General features: G+C 44.8%; 1 protein-coding gene across 2 annotated transcripts in view; it reads left to right on the forward strand.

Moving 5' to 3' along the window:
* bcor (BCL6 corepressor) overlaps nucleotides 1–20,604 on the forward strand; it is a 55,294-nt gene that overhangs the window by 24,754 nt on the left and 9,936 nt on the right. For both annotated transcript variants that reach the window (XM_066656005.1, XM_066656006.1), the window contains exons 8-11: nucleotides 1,113–1,387; nucleotides 5,548–5,811; nucleotides 18,668–18,834; nucleotides 19,794–19,939. In XM_066656005.1, coding sequence (XP_066512102.1) covers nucleotides 1,113–1,387; nucleotides 5,548–5,811; nucleotides 18,668–18,834; nucleotides 19,794–19,939 — 852 coding nt within the window. The remainder of the gene's footprint in view (nucleotides 1–1,112; nucleotides 1,388–5,547; nucleotides 5,812–18,667; nucleotides 18,835–19,793; nucleotides 19,940–20,604) is intronic.

Consider the following 20,604-nt stretch of genomic DNA (forward strand, 5'->3'; position numbering starts at 1 on the left):
TCTCTGCTGTAGGGCTCACGCAGCGCTTTCACTCACAGCCTGTGTGTGTGTGTGTGTGTGTGTGTTTGTGTGTGAGTGAGAGAGAGAGAGAGAGAGAGAGAGAGAGAGAGAGTGATGAATAATGGAACAGATGTGGAGCGCAGGTCTCGCTCTGTTTCAGCTGAGCTCCCCTCTGCACGCGCTCGTGTCTCTCTCTCTCTCTCTCTCTCTCTCTCTCTCTTTCTCTCTTTCTCATTTTCTCTCTCTATATCTTTCTCATTTTCTCTCTATTTCTCTCATTCTCTCTCTCTCTTTCTCTCTCCTCTCTGGTTTGTTTTGTTCGTTAGGTAGACGGTTCTTACTTTAACGAGGCTCTGTCTGGCTGCGTTACCTAACGAGACCTTCACCGAGCCTCATTCATTTCTTTCTCACTCTGTCCCCTCTTTCTCTCTCTCTCTCTGTCTTTCTCACTCTCACCATCATGTCCAAGTTAAAGATTAAAGTTCAAGGTATATGTAGCGGTGTGCTTGAATCAAAGACAGTATTGTCAAAGCACAGTAGTAAAATATCATTTAATAATGTATATAATATATCACAAAAATATTATGACAATATTAATATATTGATATCAAAACTAGTGTTATCGGCCGACTGTGATCTGATTATCTATTTAAGATATATTGAAAAGAGGGGCGGCACAGTGGCGCAGCAGGTAGTGTCGCAGTCACACAGCTCCAGGGGCCTGGAGGTTGTGGGTTCGATTCCCGCTCCGGGTGACTGTCTGTGAGGAGTTGGTGTGTTGTCCGCGTGGGTTTCCTCCGGGTGCTCCGGTTTCCTCCCACAGTCAGAAAACACACGTTGCAGGTGGATTGGCGACTCGAAAGTGTCCGTAGGTGTGAGTGTGTGAGTGAATGTGTGTGTGTCTGTATTGCCCTGTGAAGGACTGGCGTCCCCTCCAGTGTGTATTCCCGCCTTGCGCCCAATGATTCCAGGTAGGCTCTGGACCCCCCGCGACCCTAAATTGGATAAGCGGTTACATTGGATATATTGAAAAGGCTCCTAAACTGGTCCTGAATATCCTCAACTGATCTTGAATGTAGTATTAATGTCCCTCTCTCTCTCTCCCTCTCCAGTCCCCATCCTCTCCGGACTCTGTTCTCCTGACTGTAAGCCCCTCCCTCCAATCTCCCGCCTCTCGGATAAACGTCAGCGGCTGAAGGAGCACCGTCGCTGCGGCTTCTCACCCGACCCTGACGACGACTTCTCGCACCACCTCCATCGCCACGGTGACCTTGAGAAGCCCAAGGGCAAGCGGCAGTGCAAAACCAAGCACCTCGGGCAGCGAGAGCTCAGGATGCTCGCAGCCAATGAGGAGAGCCCTGAGCTGAGCCCCGCCCATCCTCTGAAGGTGAGTCACGATGGGCACATTTTCACGCCTTCCACACACTCCACACTGCGGCTCAGAGCGCGTGTCTCATCTCATAATTCCGCTACACTGTATGAGTGTTTCTGGACAAACTGACAGATACAAATGCCGAAACGTATAAGCTGCCATTAACGTTACTGGAGTAGCACTTTCTATAATTCAGTGGAAGTTATTACAAACCAAATTTTCCATTCAACGTCAGACTGTTGGTAGTCTCCTCCAAGCATGGCAAGCTTCACGAGGCAGAGGAGCAACACATGGCAATGTATAGCCACAGAGAACAGCTGGTGTTTGGAAATGAGTTGTGAGGTCTTGATGTTGACTCTGAAGACATACTTGGGTACTGCGTAGGTATAGTTTTAGGTGTGTGTGTGTACATGTGTGTGATGTTAGCTGTGTTTTGTTTGTGTATTGTTAAGTGTGTGGTGTTTTTGGTAGCTGTTTTTGGTATATGTAGTGTTAGGCGTGTATGTGTTTTTGTGTCTGAAGTTAGCTGTGTGTGCGTGTGTGTGTGTGTGTGTGTGTGTGTGTGTGTGTGTCCGTCTGTGTGTGGTGTCTGTTGGGGAAGTTCTGCGTGCTTTCTCACTTCTCATCTGAGCTATTTTGAGAATCTGTCTCCAATCACAACAGCGTTAATCTTCTCAATTAGGCACCGGGCTCGACTCAGCGGTGACCGGGGTATGTGTGTGTGTGTGTGTGTGTGTGTGTTCAGAGCATGACTGCTGTGACCTCCTCTTGCACCGAAACGCAATCTCCCAGTGGAGAGGGGGGAGTAAAGGGAAAGGGTGGGAGGGAAGACCATCTGAAGTCTGGACTCTCGTTCGCTTGCCTGCTTTTCTCTCCCTCTCCCCCTCTCTCTCTATCTCTCTCCCTCTCTCTCTCTCTTTTTTATCTTCTTTCTGTTTTCTTACCTCCCTCGCTAGCTTTCTGTCATTCACTCTCTCTCCCTTCCTTTTCAGTATTCCCCTCTCTCTCTGTCTCTCTCACTGTCTCTGTCTCTCTCTCTCACACACTCTGTCGCTCACCCCCTCCCTGTTCCCCCTGCGGAGCAGAATGTCTCCCTCGTGAAGGAGATTCTTTAAATGACTCACGCAGTAACGGCCCACGTTTATTAATACACACGTGCAGGCAAGAACGTGAGCTCACGCACACGCTCAGGCTCCAACTTGAAAAATGATTACAAGGCTGTAAATCATCTGCATTCTTGTCCATGACCCTTTCCCAGTTTGGTGACTCTTATATCACTCTCTGCTTTTAACTTTCTGACACGTGTTTCCCAGTATACTACGGAAAGTCTGAATTCTGTAGGTAAATTGCTTTGCGTCATTAGGGCCAAGCATCTGTTGGCCGCAAGAAGGTCATAGCTGATTTTAATCATCCTCTACCAGGTGATTCCATTAATCTCTCACACTGAAGGACAAAGCTTCAGTTCAGGATTTTTTGTAGTATCACTTCGAGGCAGTGAAATCAAAATCTCAACCTTCATTTATGGGTCTTTATGAAAGAGCGTATAGAGTTGTCCGATTTAGAACTGCTGACAGCGTGGACTGTGGATGGACTGACCGTGGTTACCTCCAGAATTGGACCATGTTGTTTACACATGGCAGAAATGGAACTGCATTGCTAGTGGGTCTGTTACCCAACAAACCAGGATTAGCCATTAGTGCTCTCCTCGGAGTGCGTTAGTTTGCAAGGACATTGCATTGGCAGCAGTTCGAAAAGAGGTAATGGCTAAATTCTCCTGTTTGATAACGTTTTAGGGGAAGCTTTCAAAAATGGTTTTATGCTACATAGTTGTCAGGTATTATTATTGCTATATGTAAAGCAAGAGTGATTAGTATTTTCACCTTTAAATTACAGCTTCAAAATCACTGTGATGCTCCACTAACAGTTAATAGGGAGAATAGAGATGCTATCATTGCGACTCCGGGCTCAGCACTGCAGAAGCTGCGTAGCTATGTAACTTCTGGAGGAGGGTAGGAATTAAACCTCCCCTCCCCCTTGATTTTCGAACAGTGCTGTAATTGTATAATTACACTCTGCTACTGTAGGGGGAGAACACAAGCAACAGTGACAAATGTTATTTAGTGTTTGTTTAGATTGCTAAGTTCTATCAAACCAGTCACAGCTTATTTAAATGTAGCTCAGGCACAGGCCTGTAACTCACTCACTCACTCACTCATATTTAGCAGGTTGGAGATTCTCCACAAGGAAGCGCTTTGGCACTCAGCCTGTGGTGCTTTGCATCGTTGACACAGTGTTTCCTTCTTCTGAATCGTGTCTTGACAGCATCGTCGAAGTTCCAGGATTAAAACGTCATAAGGAGAGACCTTGCGTCATGTGACGGTCAGCTGCAGTATATCAGAATAGCCATCAAACATGGCTACCTCAGCATGGTGCAGACTGTCTCAAGAATCTGTTGGATGGCTTCTGACATGGTGGCTTGGAAAATTTTGGTAAACGTTGCCCGGTCACGCTTCTCTATGGCTTTTTGATTTGTGAGATGCGAGATGACAGGCTTTTTGGGATTTGGGGGAAGAAGAGAGGAAAAACACTCCCACTTCCCCGAACTGCACTGAGCTGGTTCCAGTTTGAGGGATGTCCAGACGGAGCATGATTGCGTTATTCTGGCTTGCGCTAAGATTTGCCTTTTTCATTTCTAAGGCCAGGATGTTTGAGGAGTGGAAGTGTTCTCCTTCAGAGCGTCACAACCTTCACTGTCGAGCGGTGGCTGTTACGGCGCTGCACTCTGTGTGTGTGTGTGTGTGTGTGTGTGTGTGTGTGTGTGTGTGTGTGTGTGTGTTGACAGCTGCTTTCTGTGGAGCTCCTCTGGGGTGGGCGGACTCCCAGCCCTCGCTCTGCTCGCATGATCTCACTGGCCCGCTGCCAGACACACAAACACAGTATGCGCGCACACACACACTCTCTCTCTCTTTCTCTCTCTCTCTCTCACACACACACACACACCACAGAGCAGGCACACACATTTTCCATTCGCCCTCCTTTCTTCCGCCCTGCTGGTCTCCATAGATAGTGAACGTGAGAGCGAGCGAGTGAGAGAGCGAGTGTGTGTGTGTGTGTGTGTGTGCGCTCTTCCTGTTTAGCTTTCCCTGGCAGAGCTCGCATGCTGATGGAGGAACGTCCGCAGATCTGTGGCTTTCCATTCGCTGCACTTTCTTGTGCGCATACACAACACACACACAAACACCACAAACACACACACACACACACACACACATATATATATATATATATATATATGTATATATATATATATATATATATACATATTCACATGCTCACCTGGTAGTTGTCATGCTCACATTAGGAAATTTTTTATTTTTTTTTCGTGAAAAAAGTGAAGGTCATGAACTTTCAAGCTCCCAAAAAAATGTCCATCAATCATGATGAGCTAACTTGCTTGGGTTGTTATTGATTTTACATGGTTTGGAAGGCTTATGCAGTATTAGGAGTCTAACCCAAGGAATCGTATTGGTATTGGACTGCGCTCTTCCTTGAGTGGGGAATACAATCCTATTCGGCTTTTTGGAGATTATGGTATTATTGGCTACGTTATACCACACATAGTTAGTAGTAGTAGTCTACAGCATGAGCTAGTGCTGGTATAAATCAGTGATGAAAGATATCAGTAGACTTTAGTGTGCATTCATGTAGCTGACTATATTTTGACGGTATTTTTTCTGGTTGCAATATAAATCTGTTGACGTTCAGCTTTGATGGATGTACACAGGGCAAATCTGGCACAAGCCATTTTCCAAAACTGCATTTCATCTGGAGGTCCCAATATATCATTACTGTCCCAGAAAAACATGCATCTCTAAAATGATAACTTTACAGAAGGTAAAAAATTTTCTCATATTTTAACGCAAGTTAATATGTAGCTTTTGTTCGGGATTCATATTTAGCGCCGTCTCAGCTCGTCCACCTATGGTGCTTACATTTTTCACACAGTATAAACCGCAGCCAATGTGACAAGGTAAATACAAGGTTTTGCTCCAGCAAGAATCCGACCACAGAACTGTGGACGTGTCAGGTTTGTTCCTCGTCTCCGCTCCTGTTTGCCTCTGCCATTTATCCTGCCTCTCGCTTATTGATATAAATGACTTTGTGTTTGTGTGCAGGTTGCGAAGTGCTCTCCAGCAGACTCCATCGGACCCCCTCCAGCCAGGCCCCGTCCCCCCACACCCTCACCTCCCGCCGAGCCCCCCTCACCCCCCCTCCAGCCCATGTCTGTGGCGCCCGTTGCCGTGGCGACCCCTGTGCCCGCCCCGGTGCCCTCTGAGCTGCCGGCCAGCCGCCCCATGCCCCCTGAGGCCCGTCGGCTCATCGTCAACAAAAACGCCGGAGAGACCCTGCTGCAGAGAGCTGCGAGACTCGGCTACGAGGTAAGCCGCTTTGGCTTTGTGTGTTCTTGTGTTTGTATTTAAGCTCTGTGGGGACTGAGTGTTTGTGTGTGTGTGTGTGTGTGTGTGTGTGTGTGTGTGTGTGTGTGTGCGTGCGTGTGTGTTTACTGTTTTGTAAGGACCTCATATCTTTGTATTTAGATTGATATGGGGACAGAATATCAGTCTTTTTGGGGATAAGACACGTTTGATGTCGTCTTCCTGAGGACAAAATGAGTGTGTGTTTACTGCTATATTGGAACCAAATATGTTTGTATTGACTGATTTACATAAAGGGAATGTGTTTGCATTCAGCCCATTTAAGAGGATCAAATGCTTTATAGGGACCAGATATGCATTTATGTGTGTGTTTACGGCTTTTTGGAAACCAGAACATGGCTGTATTTTGTCCATTATGGGGACCATATGTAGTGCTTTTGTGTGCATTTAGTGCTTTTGTCGTCGATGTGGTCGAGATGGTGATTTTCAAGATGTGGGGACATCCCTAATTCTTTTACTTTTGTACTTTGTCTTTTGCTTGCTATATGCAAATAGTATTAGAAAAATAGGAGGTCAGATATTTTAATCTATGTACGTATGTAGGGTGCTCTGGATGTTGAGGTCCAGGTGGCGATGGGTTCGTCACACATTTATGCCGAAAGACATGGAAATGTCCCCTACAGATAGGAATACAAGCTCGGATGTGTGTACTATGTGTGTGTGTGTGTTTTTCTCCTCGCGCGCTGCCTCGCCTCGCTTCCTTGTAGTCTCCCCCTTCCCTCCTCCCTGCGCGCTTCTGTCTGTCTCTCTCTCTCTCTCTCTCTCTCTCTCTCTCTCTGCGGCTGGCTGCCTCCTCTCGCGCTCCGTTCGCATCTCATTAATTCTGCGTGAGACGGAGTGTGACATGTGAGAGCCCCTGACAGGCACGGAGCGATCGCTTAGCGCTCGCGCGCGCACACACATACGCACGCACACACATAGGCGCGCGCACACACACACGCACTCTTTCTTTTTTTTCCCTCTATCCCTCCTCCTCCTCCTCTTCTGTCGTGCACGCCGCCTCGCCCTCCCTCTCCTTTTTATATCGCGCTGTCTCGTCTCTCTCTCTCTCTCTCTCTCGCTCCCTTGCGCTCGCGCTCTCTCCCCCTCTCTCTACCCTTTTCGTTTCGCGCGCACACACATAGACACGCGCACACTTTCACTGCCGCGCACACACATAACGCTCTCTCTCTCTCGCTCTCTCTCTCTCTGGCTCGCGTTTTTTTGACCTCGCTCTCTCTCTCCCACTCGGGCGCCGGAAATCTTTAACCCGTTCCTGCCTCGCGCTCTCGCTCGCGCAGCTGAGAAGCAGAAGGGCGCGCGTTAATTCGCCACACATTTAACCCTTTCAGTTCTCGGTTGTTGACCGGCGCTGACAATTACGCGCCCCATTTCAAGTAGACTAGGCTTTTGGAGGATTTATAACACGTATATTAACAATTATTAGTTAGTAGCAAATACGTTATAAATCAAGAATAATACAGCAGTGACCGTATGAGTTGGCCAAATGGAGACGGCTTTTCATTCTACAAATCTTCTGAAATAAAGGGTATTTACCTAGAGTTCCCTCTGCTGCAATAACAGTCTTCACTCAGCTGGAGAGGGTTGGCACAACACGTTTAAACATTGCTGTGAGGATTTGATGGCAGATGTGAGAGTGTTTCTGATACTGATTCTGAATGAATAGTTCACGCATTCTAACTCATCCCAGAGGTACGAGATGCCCCGTGTCCAATCACTGTCCACTCTTAGACACACCTACCTCGTTAGTCCAACATCTTTAACTTTACATTTATGAGGCAGTAGCTCATCTATCACTGCACAGTTTGTGTTGGCCGTCCTCTAGTCCTTTGTCGGTGGACACAGGGCACTGTTAGCTGGATTATTTTGGTTGGTGGACAATTTTCAATCCAGCAGTGACACTGAGGAGTTTTAAAACTCCAGCAGCACTGCTGGGCCTGATCATCACAACGCACACTAACACATGAGAACCACGTCAGTGTCACTGCAGCTATGACTCCGCCAGTAGCTGTTTCTTGGTTCTGTGGGGTCCTGACCAATGCAGAACAGGGTGAAAGGGGGGCTAACTGTGTATGCCGATGTACAGCTGGACTAGTCTGTAATTGCAGAACTACAAAGTCACCTTATTATAAGTGGAGCTGAGAAAATGGACAAAACGTGTTGAAACTGGGAGGTGGCTTTAATGTTATGGTTGATTGGAGTATATTGTGCCGTGTAGGGTACTTCATCTTCATGAAGCTGTTTTCTCAAGGAGGAATCAAACGCTACAAAATGGCCGACATGCTAGGCAATACAGCCTAGTGCACTATTTCTAGAGGGGGTGATTCGGAGTGCAGCCCAAAGTCCAGGTTTGAAGACTTTCTATGGGTATTATACAAGGATTTCTCAGGTTATCCTCATAAGTTAAGCTCGGGATATTTGGTAGTGGATAAGTGTAGACATGAATCCTACGCCGTAGTCCTCCCCAGAAATGTAAGGCTGTATTTACACTGCTCCGGTGCGTTGAAGGAGGTAAACCTCAACAACTGGCCGCATGTGGGCGTAAAGAAAGGTGTTCCCTGCGTCGTCCAATTAAATCACTTGTGACAGTTTGCACATATCGGGCAAAAACCCGCAATCGTCTGATTGGATAGACGCATCGCGTTGGCCGGATTCGTTTGTATAAAGTTCATCTCGGCTCGACTTTTCGCAGCACCGGACCCATGATGCACCGCGCGGCCACGTCTGACGAAACCAACGTTTCCCATTGAAAACGAGTGGGATACGTTACGGTGCGTCGAGAAGTGGCAACAACTGGCACAACTATGTTGTATCCCAAAGAGCATCCACTCCATAAACAGTGCACTTTACAGATTATAAACGTAATTCTATTTGTAGCAGATGTTTGAGATTCAGCCCTAGTGTTGTCGTGGCGTAATTGCAGAGTGACGCAGACACCAACGCACAAATATAAATGCTAAGAACTGCGTAGGACACTTGCGAGGGCTGCGCTGTAGGCTCTGCGTCGAGTCAACGGCCTTAACCCCTACTCAGTTAAATTGTCCTCCGGGGGGTACCAGCTTTCGCCGGGTTTTTCCGTGACGGTTGCAGGCTTACGCTCCGTAGACGTTCCGTAGGCGCGGCGCGACGTGTCCGTAGTTGTGGAATTGCCGTGCGGCGGCGTTCCGTGCCTAATTTAGGCAGATTAATGGGGAGCCGGATTAGTTCCGGCAGCGAGGCTGAAAGGACTGGCACAGAGCACAGGAAATGAGCGATTACTGCAGCGAGCGCATGATCGCTCGCGCTCTATCTCCCTCTCTCTCTCTCTCTCTCTCTCTCCCTCTCTCTCTCTCGCTCTCTCTCTCTCTCTCTGCTCGCTCTCGTGCTTCCCCCTCGCGCACCGCGCTGCTTTTCTCAGCTCTGCTTTTCACGCTCGCTCTTTGCTTGCGATCCCCCCCCCCCCCCCCTCTCTCTCTCTTGATCTACCTCTCTCCCCACGTGGCAGGGATTCCAGCCAGGTAGATAGACAGGCATAGATAGATAGAAAGATATATATATATATATATATATATATATATATATATATATATATATATATATATATATATATATATATAGAGAGAGAGAGAGAGAGAGAGAGAGAGATGGATATATAGATATGGGGCGTTAGCTCTGTTAATGGGTGTGTGTGTGTGTGTTTACTTTGTGTCAGCGTGTGCTTGTTTACTGGAACTGACCGCTCAGCGCCGTCTGCCTCCATATCACACAGCACTCTGATAACACACACACACAAAGTCCGCCCGCATGTCCTCCCTTGTTTGTGCTCCGTTGTCCTTTATTCCTCCACCCCTCCTTCTCTCTCTCTCTCTCTCTCTCTCTCTCTCTCTCTCTCTCTCTCTCTGTCTCTCTCGCCCAGTGGCTCAGTAAACCTCTCAGAAAGCAGAGGCCCACAGAACTTCTATTGTGCCTCCCTCTCTTTCCTTCCTTCTTCCTTTCTTTTCTCTCTCTCTCTCTCTCGCTCTCTCTGTCGTCTCTGTTCGTCTTCTTACATGTGCTATAGATTTTTATATCTGCGTTTTACTGATGTAGATTACTGTGGAGTTCTAAGTCTTTTCTGAGGACTCCTACCGGTGAGCTCATGTGTGCGGGGAAGTAAACCCCTGCCTTCCAACCTGTCATCCACTTGCCCTATAGACAAAGAGAAATGGATCGCAAGAAAGCGTGAAAGAGATGAGTGAGAGAGAGGGAGAGGGTGGTGGTAAGTTTGGTGCAGATACATTCAAAAGAAAATAAGAAGAATTATAGAGAAAAGTAGACAGAGATGGTGTGAGAAAGATGAGAAAGAGAGAGAGGGAGGGAGAGAGAGAGGGACTAAAAGGAAAGATAAAAAGAAAGCGGGCCGTAGCGGCTGTAATTCCTCTCTAATGCCTTTCTAATACGCCTGCACACACACGCACACACACACACACATACACACATAGACAGACCACTGATTGTGGCTGCATGCGAGAGTGTGTGTGTGTGGGGGGGGCAAAAGAATGTAATCCTGTGGCGTCTAAAAATTCATCCCCTCCGTTCTCTTTAATATCTCTCTCTCTCTCTCTCTCTCTCTCTCTCTTTAATATCTCTCTCTCTCTCTCTCTCTCTCTCTCTCTCTCTCTCTCTCTCTCTCTCTCTCTCTCACTGTGTGTGTGTGTCTCCCTTGTATGCCCTTTAACTGGTCTGACCAGCTGGGGACGGCATGTCCGTGTGTGCATGTGTTTTCGCAGTCTCGGTGTCTTGTTTTTGTAGTCCTTCATTTTTTTTCCACCCCTCCCTCGTTCCCTCACTCGCTCCGCACTTGGCCTCAGACAGGAAGCCACGCTGTGTGTGTGTGTGTTTGAGAGAGAGGGAGAGACAGAGAGACAGCGAGACAGAGCGAAAGAAGTAGGGTATAAGCCATGACCTGGTTAGTGCCCTCTCTCTGTCTTTCTCTTTCTTCCTCCCTCTGTGAGGTCCGGGTTTCACTGTCTTTCTTTGTCTCTCTTTCTTCTCTATCTTCTCTATCATTCCCTTTCTCTAGTAACTGCGTCTCTCTCTCTCTCTCTCTCTCTCTCTCTCTCTCTCTCTCTCTCTCTCTCTCTCTCTCTCTCCCAACACTTTCACTCTTTTCTCCAAAACAAATCACTCTCAACATGATGATTCTCCTTAAGGGATTACGTGCGTCTCTCTCTCTCTCTCTCTCTCTCTCTCTCTCAGTGTGGAGTGGGGAGGAGGGCAGTGTTTCTGGGCTGGTGTTTGATTTATTTCAGATACACTCTGCCGTGTATTAGCTCGAGTGGAAAAATGTGTGTGTTCACAGCGGTCGTGTAAGATTGTGTGTGTGTGTGTGTGTGTGTGTGTGTGTGTGAATGTTCAAGGCCTCTCTATCAGACAGGTTTGCCGCTTGTGTCCGCGGGTGTTTGTGGGATTTGACTAAATGGAACCGGAATTCTAATCACCGCTGCTCCTTTTTTACATGTTGAATTCATTTTAAAAGTCTGGAGCAGCTGCATACGATTGTAAACTCAACTAAGCTCAATCTCAAGCGTCAATTAGAAGTGTATGAAATCACACAGCGTAAGTCTGTGGAGCTCTGGAACTGTGCTGATCCACCAATGGGCTCTGTTCCAGTTCACAAACTTAATTTTGAACTGTTCGGCACATTTTCACCAACAAAAATAGGTTCCGGAACCCGAAACCCGTTTGCAGTGGGAACTAAAGAATAGTAGGTTTTTCAGCACAAACCGTGACAACATCTGTGTCTAGTTGTACAGGAGCAAGGAGCAATTGCAACACCCATGAAGAGTTGATGAAGTATGCTGTGACGTATCCCTGGCTCCACTAAAACTGGTGTAAATGTGGACTGGCTTGCTGAAAATCACCAAAGTTCCTATAAGCCCAAATGGAACCAGTTCAAGAACCAGAGTTCTTTTGGTCAAAAAGCACTAAAAGTGGAGCGCCTTCCAGTTCTATTAGGATGTGTTGGAGTCATCAGAACTAATCATCCAACATCATTGCCTGAAGTTACTAATGCCTTTGTGGCTGCCATCAAATCCTCACAGCAATTTTTCTGCCTAGTGTAAAGCCTTCCAGAAGAGCATAGACTTTTACTGCAGAAAAGAAGCCATAAAGTTATAGCCTTATGGTGCGTTTCCACAGCATGAGTCCGGCGCTACACTACTCTGCACGGCTCGGCTCGCTTTTAGCTTGTCACTTTTCCACTAGCACAGCTCCCCCGTGATATGGAGCAGGTGGTGTCATAAATTCCCATCTCTAACGGGAATCATGTGCTTTGAAACCACAACAACGGTGGCGGTAATTTTTGGTGCTGTTTACTCATCGTGTATTCGCTTGTTGTTTTAGTTTTTTGAACTGGACACAACTCCACGCCCTAGTTCTCACAGATCAGTTTTACTTGTTGCACATTTGGATTTCACTGGAAATTTTTGTTAGCCATCAGCCCAAGCAACATTTACATCTCTTCAAAACACCTTGAGGTAAAGTTACGATCTGCCATTCTGAGTCTGATAAAAATAAATGTGAAAGCTGCTGTAACTTAAGTGATTTTACATGTGGTGGGTTTGTGCTGGATCTGAATGAGTTCTGCATTTTGTGCTGATAGACATACCTCTCTGGACAATCAGTGCTCTGTTGGCTTTACATTTATTTGGCACTGTTGGTACCAGGCACAAGCAGGGACTGAAAACGTACGTTGTTCCAGGTGGCCAGGTACCAGATTTGGCCAGTGAAAAAGCAAAGCCAAAGAGCTGAGCTGAGTCGAGTTGTGTAGGGTCCCTGCAGTGGAAAAGCGCCATTAGAGTGTGGGATTCCTCTCTTTCAATGACGCACATCAGAGACCAGTTCTAAAGGATCACACCTTTGAAAGAATGTTTTTCTTTTTCTCAGTTAATTTTCCAAATTAGTATCAAATATGAGAAATATTCACACTCAAATGATATTCTAGGTCACTTCATTGTGATCTGAAGTGATTGATTCCTGGGATAAATGGGTAACATGAAAAAAATCGTTTGAAAATCATATATTATCATCCACTCCATACCCCTCTTTTCAGCAGCTTTTTGTTCGAACCTTCCAGTACCACCTTAAAATTTGCACTTGCATCAGGCACTAGAATATAATTTCTTTACCATTTAAGGTGGAACTTGATATTTACTTGCTGACTACTGAGACCTCAGAATACTACTCGAGATATTAAATTATTTTTATGCAGTAAAGGGTCATAATGCCACACTGGATATTTTCTTCTGCCAGTTTTCACTTAAGATATTTCATTTTCTTCAGTGAGATTCACAGCGCCAGGCAAATTTCTTGTACTCGACTTTCTGGCAAAATTTCTTGTTGAATTTGTGTTCACAACCAATAGCGCCGTTGCTCTGTCTTTGTGACCTCTGTCAGAGCCAACATGGAGACAGCGTAAGATGTGAGGATAACCACTGCCGAACTGACAATTAGAAAAGCCAAGTTTGCTGCTTTTCTCTTTTGCAGTTTTGTTAGTTTTCCATAGGATTGTGTTCACCTCTTGTCGCCGAATATATGAGTGGTGATCATGATTCCCCACCCAGACCTAGACCCTCCCCCTTATGTTTTTCTTTCTTCGCATCCTCTCTATACATATACATCAAAAGATCACTGGATTAGGAACACACCTACTATGTATTGAGACTTTTTTAACGCTATGTCCACTCTGTTGGATACGCCTACCTCATAAGTCCACCTTGTAGATACAGAGACAGTATTTCAAAGTCAGAGACAGTAGTTCATGCTGGATATTTCTGGTTGGTGGACTATTCTCAGTCTAGGGCTTTAAAAACTTGATCAGCACTGCTGTGTCGGATCCATTCATACCAGCACAACACACACTATCACTTTCACCGCCACGTCAGTGTCCCTGATAATGATCCAGCACCCAGATAATACCTGTTGTCTGGTGGTCTGACCATTTGAAGAACAGGGTGAAAGGGGGATGTGAAAGAATGCAGAGCAACAGGTGGACTACATTCTGAAATTGTAGAACTACAAAGTAATCCTCTCAAAAAACTGGACAATGAGTGTAGATACAACGTAGATGTTCCTAGTAATCAGGGCAATCGGAGTGTCAGAAAGCACACAAACAATACGTCTGAAGAGCAGTAGCCATGTCATTAGGAGCACTTCTAACAGCTTCATTACCTGTTAGCTACATTAGCCTCGTCGATCCAGTGCAAAATTAAAGAAACAAACTTCAGAAAACAATTATGAGCAAAAGCTCTTATAGTTTGGTTGGAATTTTTATTTAAATATTTAAAAACTGAACTATTGCTTTAAGGTGGTGTATCGTGAGCGGAGGAAAGGCGGCAGTGGCTTGACGTGTAGGAAGTGTGAAGGCATGTGTACAGAGTGTGTGTGTGTGTGTGTGTGTGTGTGTGTACATCTGTTTCGTTGCTAGAGGCGGACGCTACGAGAGAAAATAACAGCTTCCAGCTTCTTGTGCGTGTGTGTGTGTTTGTGTGTGTGTGTGTGTGTGTGTGTGTGCGGAGCATGGCAAGCATAATGTGTGTGTGGTGTGTGTGTGTGTGTTTGTGTGTGTGTGTGTATACACTCCCCCTATGTATAGGAGCTGCTGCATATTTTATAACCATAAATTTATTTATTTATTGTTTTAGCATCAGCATTGCACTAAAGAAATGACTCTCTCACTCTCTCTCTCTCTCTCTCTCTCTCTCTCTCTCTCTCTCTCTCTATATATATATATATATATATATATATATATATATATATATATATATATATATATATATATTCATTCCTGTTCCTTTTCACTCCCCCCCTTTTCTTCTCTCTTGCTTCCTGAGCCAACGTGACATCCGTCCGTGCCGCCCGGAGTCTGTTGTTTTTGTTCCTGAGTCGTGTGTGTGTGTGTGTGTGTAAATTTAGAATGCTTGTCAGAGCAGTGTGTGTGGCACTCTCTTACTCGCTCTTTCTCTTTCTGTCTTTCACAAACTGCACTCAATTCAAGGGAAACAAGGAGCGAGAGACACAAAGGACAGAGAGAGTACAAGGAAGGAGAGGGAAACAGAAGGAAGAAAAGAGGACAAGAGAGAGAAAGAAAAGACAAATGACAGGGTGATAGAAAAAGAGAAGGACATGGGGACAGAGGGAGGGAGGGAAAGACAAACAGAGAGATAAGAAGCAGAGAGAAAAAGAATACAGTGTAGGTTTAGAGAGAAAGGAAGGACAGACGGAGAGAGGAGGAAAGATGGTGAAACGCAAGGCATTAGACAAAGGGAAGGGTGAGACAGCAAGAGAGCGAGCGAGACAATGAAGAGACAGAAAAATGACAGAGAGGAAGGGCAGAGAGAGACAAAGGTAAGAGAGAGAGAGAGGGAGAGAGAGAGAGAGAGAGAGAGAGAGAGAGAGAGAGAGACTGACATATAATAGGTAGAAGAAATGAGGAGAGGCACGCACCAGAGTCTACAATTCTACTTTAATTGCCTGTAATTGCGGTAGAAATCTTGAGTTGATTTGTGTGTGTGTGTGTGTGTGTGTTTCTTTTCTCTTTTTTCTTTTTCTTCTCTTCATGTCATTTCTCATTTTCTCTTCTCTCTCTTCTAATCATACTTCTCTTTCTCTCATCTTGTCTTATTTATTCCTTTCTTTTTATTTTCACTGCTCTTCTCTTCCCTTTTATCAGCACTTCTTTTCTTCTATCCGCTCGTCTTCTCTTCTCTTCTCTTCTCTTCTCTTCTCTTCTCTTCTCTTTTCTTCTCTTCTATCCACACATCATCGCTTTTCTTTTATCCACTCGTCTTCTCTTTTCTTCTCTTCTATCCACTTATTTTCTCCTGTCTTCTTTTTACTTCTCTCTCCTTTTTACTTTTCTTCTATCCACTTGTCTTCTCTTCTCTTCTTTCTACTTCTCTTCTATCCACTTGTCTTCTCTTCTCTTCTTTCTACTTCTCTTCTATCCACTTGTCTTCTCTTCACTATCTCTTCTATCCACTAATCTTCTCTTCTCTTCTTTTTACTTCTCTTCTATCCACTCGTTTTCTCTTCTCTTCTTTTTACTTATATCCACTCTTTTCTCCGCTATCGCTTCTATCCACTCCTCTTCCTTTTACTTTTCTTCTCTTCTTTTTACTTCTCTTCTATTGACTTGCCTTCCCTTCTCTTCACTATCTCTTCTATCCTCTTTTATCCACACTCATCTTCTCTTCTCTTCTCTTCTCTTCTCCTCTTTTATCCACACTCGTCGTCTTCTCTTTTTTTCACACTTATTTTCTTTTCTTTTCTCTTCTCTTCTCCTCTTTTATAGACACTAGTTTTCTCTTCTCTTTAATCCACACTCATCTTCTCTTCTTTTCTCTCATCTCTCTTCTCTTCTCTTCTCTTCTCTTCTCTTCTCTTCTCTTGTCTTCTCTTGTCTTGTCTTCTCTTCACTTCTCTTCTTCCTCTTTTATCCACACTCATCTTCTCTTTCTCCTCTTTTATCCACACTCATCTTCTCTTTCTCCTCTTTTATCCACACTCATCTTCTCTTCTCTTCTCTTTTATCTACACCGTCGACTTCTCTTCTCTCCACACTTGTTTTCTTCTTTTCTCTGCTCTTCTCTTCTCCTCTTTTATCCACACTAGTCTTGTCTTCTCTTTTATCCACACTTCTCTTCTCTTCTCTTCTCTTCTCTTCTCTTCTCCTCTTTTATCCACACTTCTCTTCTCTTCTTTTCTCTTCTCTTCTCCTCTTTTATCCACACTCTTTTGTTCTCTTTTATCCACATTCCTTGTCTCTTCTCACCTTTTCTCTTCTCTTTTATCCACTCATCTTCTCTCCTCTTTTATCCACACTTCTCTTCTCTTCTTCCTCTTTTGTCCACACTCATCTTCTCTTCTCTCCATACTTGTTTTCTTTTCCTTTCTCTTTTCCATCTTCTCTTCTCTTTTCTTTTCTTCTATCTACTCATCTTCTCTACTCTTCTCTCCTCTCTTCTCTCTCTTCTCTATTCTTCTCTTGTCTTCTCTTCACTTTTATCCCCTTGTCGCTTCTTTTCTTCTCTACGTTTTTATTCTCTTCTCTTCACTCCTCTTCACTTTTCTCTTCTCTTCTGTAATCTTCTCTTTAAAATTTCATTCAGTTTTCTACTTCAGCTTAAAGTGTGTGAAGGATCTGACCGAGCTTGTGTGTGTGTGTGTATGTGTGTGTGAAGGGTTAAGTGTCTGAGTGATGCATTGATTGCAGTTGTTGGCTGGAAGGCGTGTTTAGCGAGGGGAGATTAAAAGCGGGGGAGGAGGGGGGCGAGCCTTTTACTGCGGAGAAATCAGCATTCTAATATCTCTCTCTCTCTCTCTCTCTCTCTCTCTCTCTCCCCATACACATATTTCTATCTCCCAGTTCTCTCTGCCACTAATTCTCTGTTATTCCCTTCATTGTTTCTCTCCTTCTGTGTTTCTTTCTTTCTCCTTCCCACTTTATTCTTTTTTACTCTTCCTTTTTCCCTATTGTTTCATTTTCCACTCTCTCTCTCTCTCTCTCTCTCTCTCTCTCTCTCTCTCTCTCTAGGCTGTTAAATACAGTTTTATTGTCTGTATAATGCATCGTGTAACTCTGTTGGCTGCAAGCACTCCACATGTGTTCCACTACCAAACCCTCTCCAGACCACTGTGTGTGTTTGAGAGAGAGAGAGAGAGAGAGAGAGGTTCCCTGCTCTCTCTCAGAGAGAGTGTTTCCCTGCTGGTGCTGAAATTCACCCTTATGTTGGAGGGGGTGACCGGAGGAGCAGAAATAAGAAAGGAAATGAGAAGAACTCCCAAATATCAGGGTTTGTGTGTGTGTGTATGTGTGTGTGTGCGTGTGTGCCAGTGCGTTTTAATCAGAGGTGCCATGGGGTGTGTATGTGTGTTTCTGTTAATCTGTGGTGTGATGGGGTGTGCGTGTGTTTGTCTAGGCTGCCAGTAGTCATATAAGCTGTGTGTGTGTATGTGTTTGCAGTCTGCTGCAGCCGTGCTATGGTCTCATTTGAAGCACACGCACAAAACGCGCCATTTCCTGGATACAGAGAGAGAGAGAAAGAGAGAGAGAGAGAGAGTGTGTGCGTGTTTTTTTTTTTTGTTGTTTTTTTTTGGTGCTATGCCACCTGAATCCCACTGCTAACATTCATCTGGCTACCAGACGCCCGCCAGCCGGCGTATGTGTGTGTGTAGCTGTTGGACTGTAGGGACTGAAAGTGATTGGCAGGTTGGCTCTCTGCTGACCATGGCAGAGTAAATCTCTGACCCCACAACGATTCGTTTTGAGTCAATAACGATTCGTTAGGAAATGATTCAGTACCTAGGGAAATCTCTAATCTAACAAATGATTCAGTTGGATTCTCAAATGACTTTGTGATTCAGAGTCACTTAGGAAATAACACTGTATACACACATACACTGTTGCTTTCATGTTAGTTACAGTAGCAGGTAATACACTGTGAGTTTGATAGCTGAACAACAAGGTGTGTAATGTGTAGTATACCTCATGTTGCCCCTCAACAAGGCAGATAAAGGTTTGTGTCCCTGGCCGGTAAACACATTATGCTACACCAGTATAAATCCTTAGAATATATCCTATATAATATTAATTAATAATTAGAATATATCCTATAATATTAATTGGTAGTTAACTTGGGGCTTGGCATTGAGTGCATATATACTGTGTGTGTCCAGTTGTTGCAGGGTAGAAGGTATTGATATTTCTGTGTCTTTCTTCCTCTCTTTCTCTCTCTCTCTCTCTCTCTCTCTCTCTCTCTCTCTCTCTCTGTATCTGTAGGAGGTTGTGTTGTATTGTTTGGAGAATAAGGTGTGTGATGTAAATCATCGTGATAACGCTGGATATTGTGCTCTGCACGAGGCTTGTGCTCACGGCTGGTATTCCATCGTCCAGCACCTGCTCCAGCACGGAGCGGACATCAACTGCAGTGCACAGGATGGCACCAGGTACACACATACGCACACAAACACACACACACACAAACACACACACAGTGACACACTAGTGCATGAAAAGAATTTCTTTTTATTTCCTTTCATTTTCAAGCCCTTATGGTCATTCCATATATATATATATAATAGAAATGACCATTTGGGTTCTCCTTCAAACCTATTGGAACGATATATATATATAACAGAAAAATACAAATACTTGCTTTGGTTATATACCATTTTCTGGTTTACAGTGCATGTGTGTGTGTGAGCGTTACTGCAGCATTAATTACATGGCGTGCACACACACACACACACATTGCATGCGCACACACACAGAGCGTCTAATTACACGTTGAGTAATAATAGGGTTGGCGTCAACAGAAGAGGCTGTGAAACACGGCGTGGATAATTAGAGAGAGATTGATTCTGGACAGGAGGGTCACTTCGGTGCGCTTTCTTCACGTCACTGTACATTTAACTTTTAACTTTCTTTATTTAAAATTCTCATTAAAAAATAAAACATTAATTAGGAACAGGGAAAAAATGCTATTTTATGCATCAGAAGGAATTTTTGTATATAAGGAGCGAGTTTAATTAAACAACACTAGAAATATTAAAGAATAATTGAATTTAATTCTCTACCAATCAGCATTGTGCAACATCATATTGGTTAGTATCATTTTGCCCCGCCCACTGGTGCTTCATGATGTCACTATGGAGCAGAAGACAAACTCAGACACATTCAGAGGCTCAAAATCACTGTGAGCCACATTTCATGAAAAATTAAAGGAAAAGAACTCTTTGACACTACTAGGCCATAAGTATTTGGACGTGCAACATTTCCTCTCAAATTATTTGGGAATAGATCTGGAATTTCTTCCAGCGCTAAAGTAGCAGTCTCTACCTTTCCAAGACTATGAAGAGTTTTAATAGAGTTTTACTTTAGTTTGATGATAATGTCGCTCTGGCAGGCCTCTCCATGACGCAGTGGAGAACGATCACCTGGACATTGTGAGGCTGCTGCTGTCATTCGGTGCTGACCCAACGCTTGCCACCTACTCAGGCCGCAGCCTGCTGAAGATGACCCACAGTGACACGATGGAGGGATTCCTGTCTGGTCAGTTCTCTCTCTCTCTCTCTTTCTCTGAACTTTGTTCAACCTTTCACCCACATATTACCTTCTTTCTTTCTTTCTTTCTTTCTTTCTTTCTTTCTTCCTTCCTACTCTGTCCTTTTCTAATTTTCCTTCCCTTTCTGTCCCTGATGCCAGCTGTTGTCGTCTTTGTTTTCGCCCTTCCTCTCTGTTTTCCTCTCTCGCTTACTCATCCCTCGTTCCTGGAAGTGCGGCTCCAGGTAAAGTCGAGCTGCCGCACGTGCTCCACTGGTCGCTAGGCAACGACTCCACGGCGAGCGGCCTTTAGCACGGCAAACCCGCTTTCACAGAGGAGATTTACTGTGTGTGTGTGTGTGTGTGTGCATGTGTGTGTATTGGAGATATTTGGAAAAGCTGTGCTGTTTTGTATGTGTGTGTGTGTGTGTGTGTGTGTGTGTGTGTGTGTGTGCGCGTGTCCTTGTGTGTGTGTGTGTGTGTGTGTGTGATTGTGAGTGTTTGGCTCTCAAAGACATGTGCACATGTGAAAATTTTGGCACCCCACTTCAAGTTTGAAGTCAAGTTTGCTAAAACTTTGAAACTACCAAATACTTTTTCCCGATGGACCTCCACCGTCTTGCAGACGGGTCCAGGGGCGTTGATTACTGCTTCATCAAGAACCCCATGCTTTA

This window comes from Hoplias malabaricus, chromosome Y, assembly GCF_029633855.1.
Source record: "Hoplias malabaricus isolate fHopMal1 chromosome Y, fHopMal1.hap1, whole genome shotgun sequence".
Taxonomy (NCBI): domain Eukaryota; kingdom Metazoa; phylum Chordata; class Actinopteri; order Characiformes; family Erythrinidae; genus Hoplias; species Hoplias malabaricus.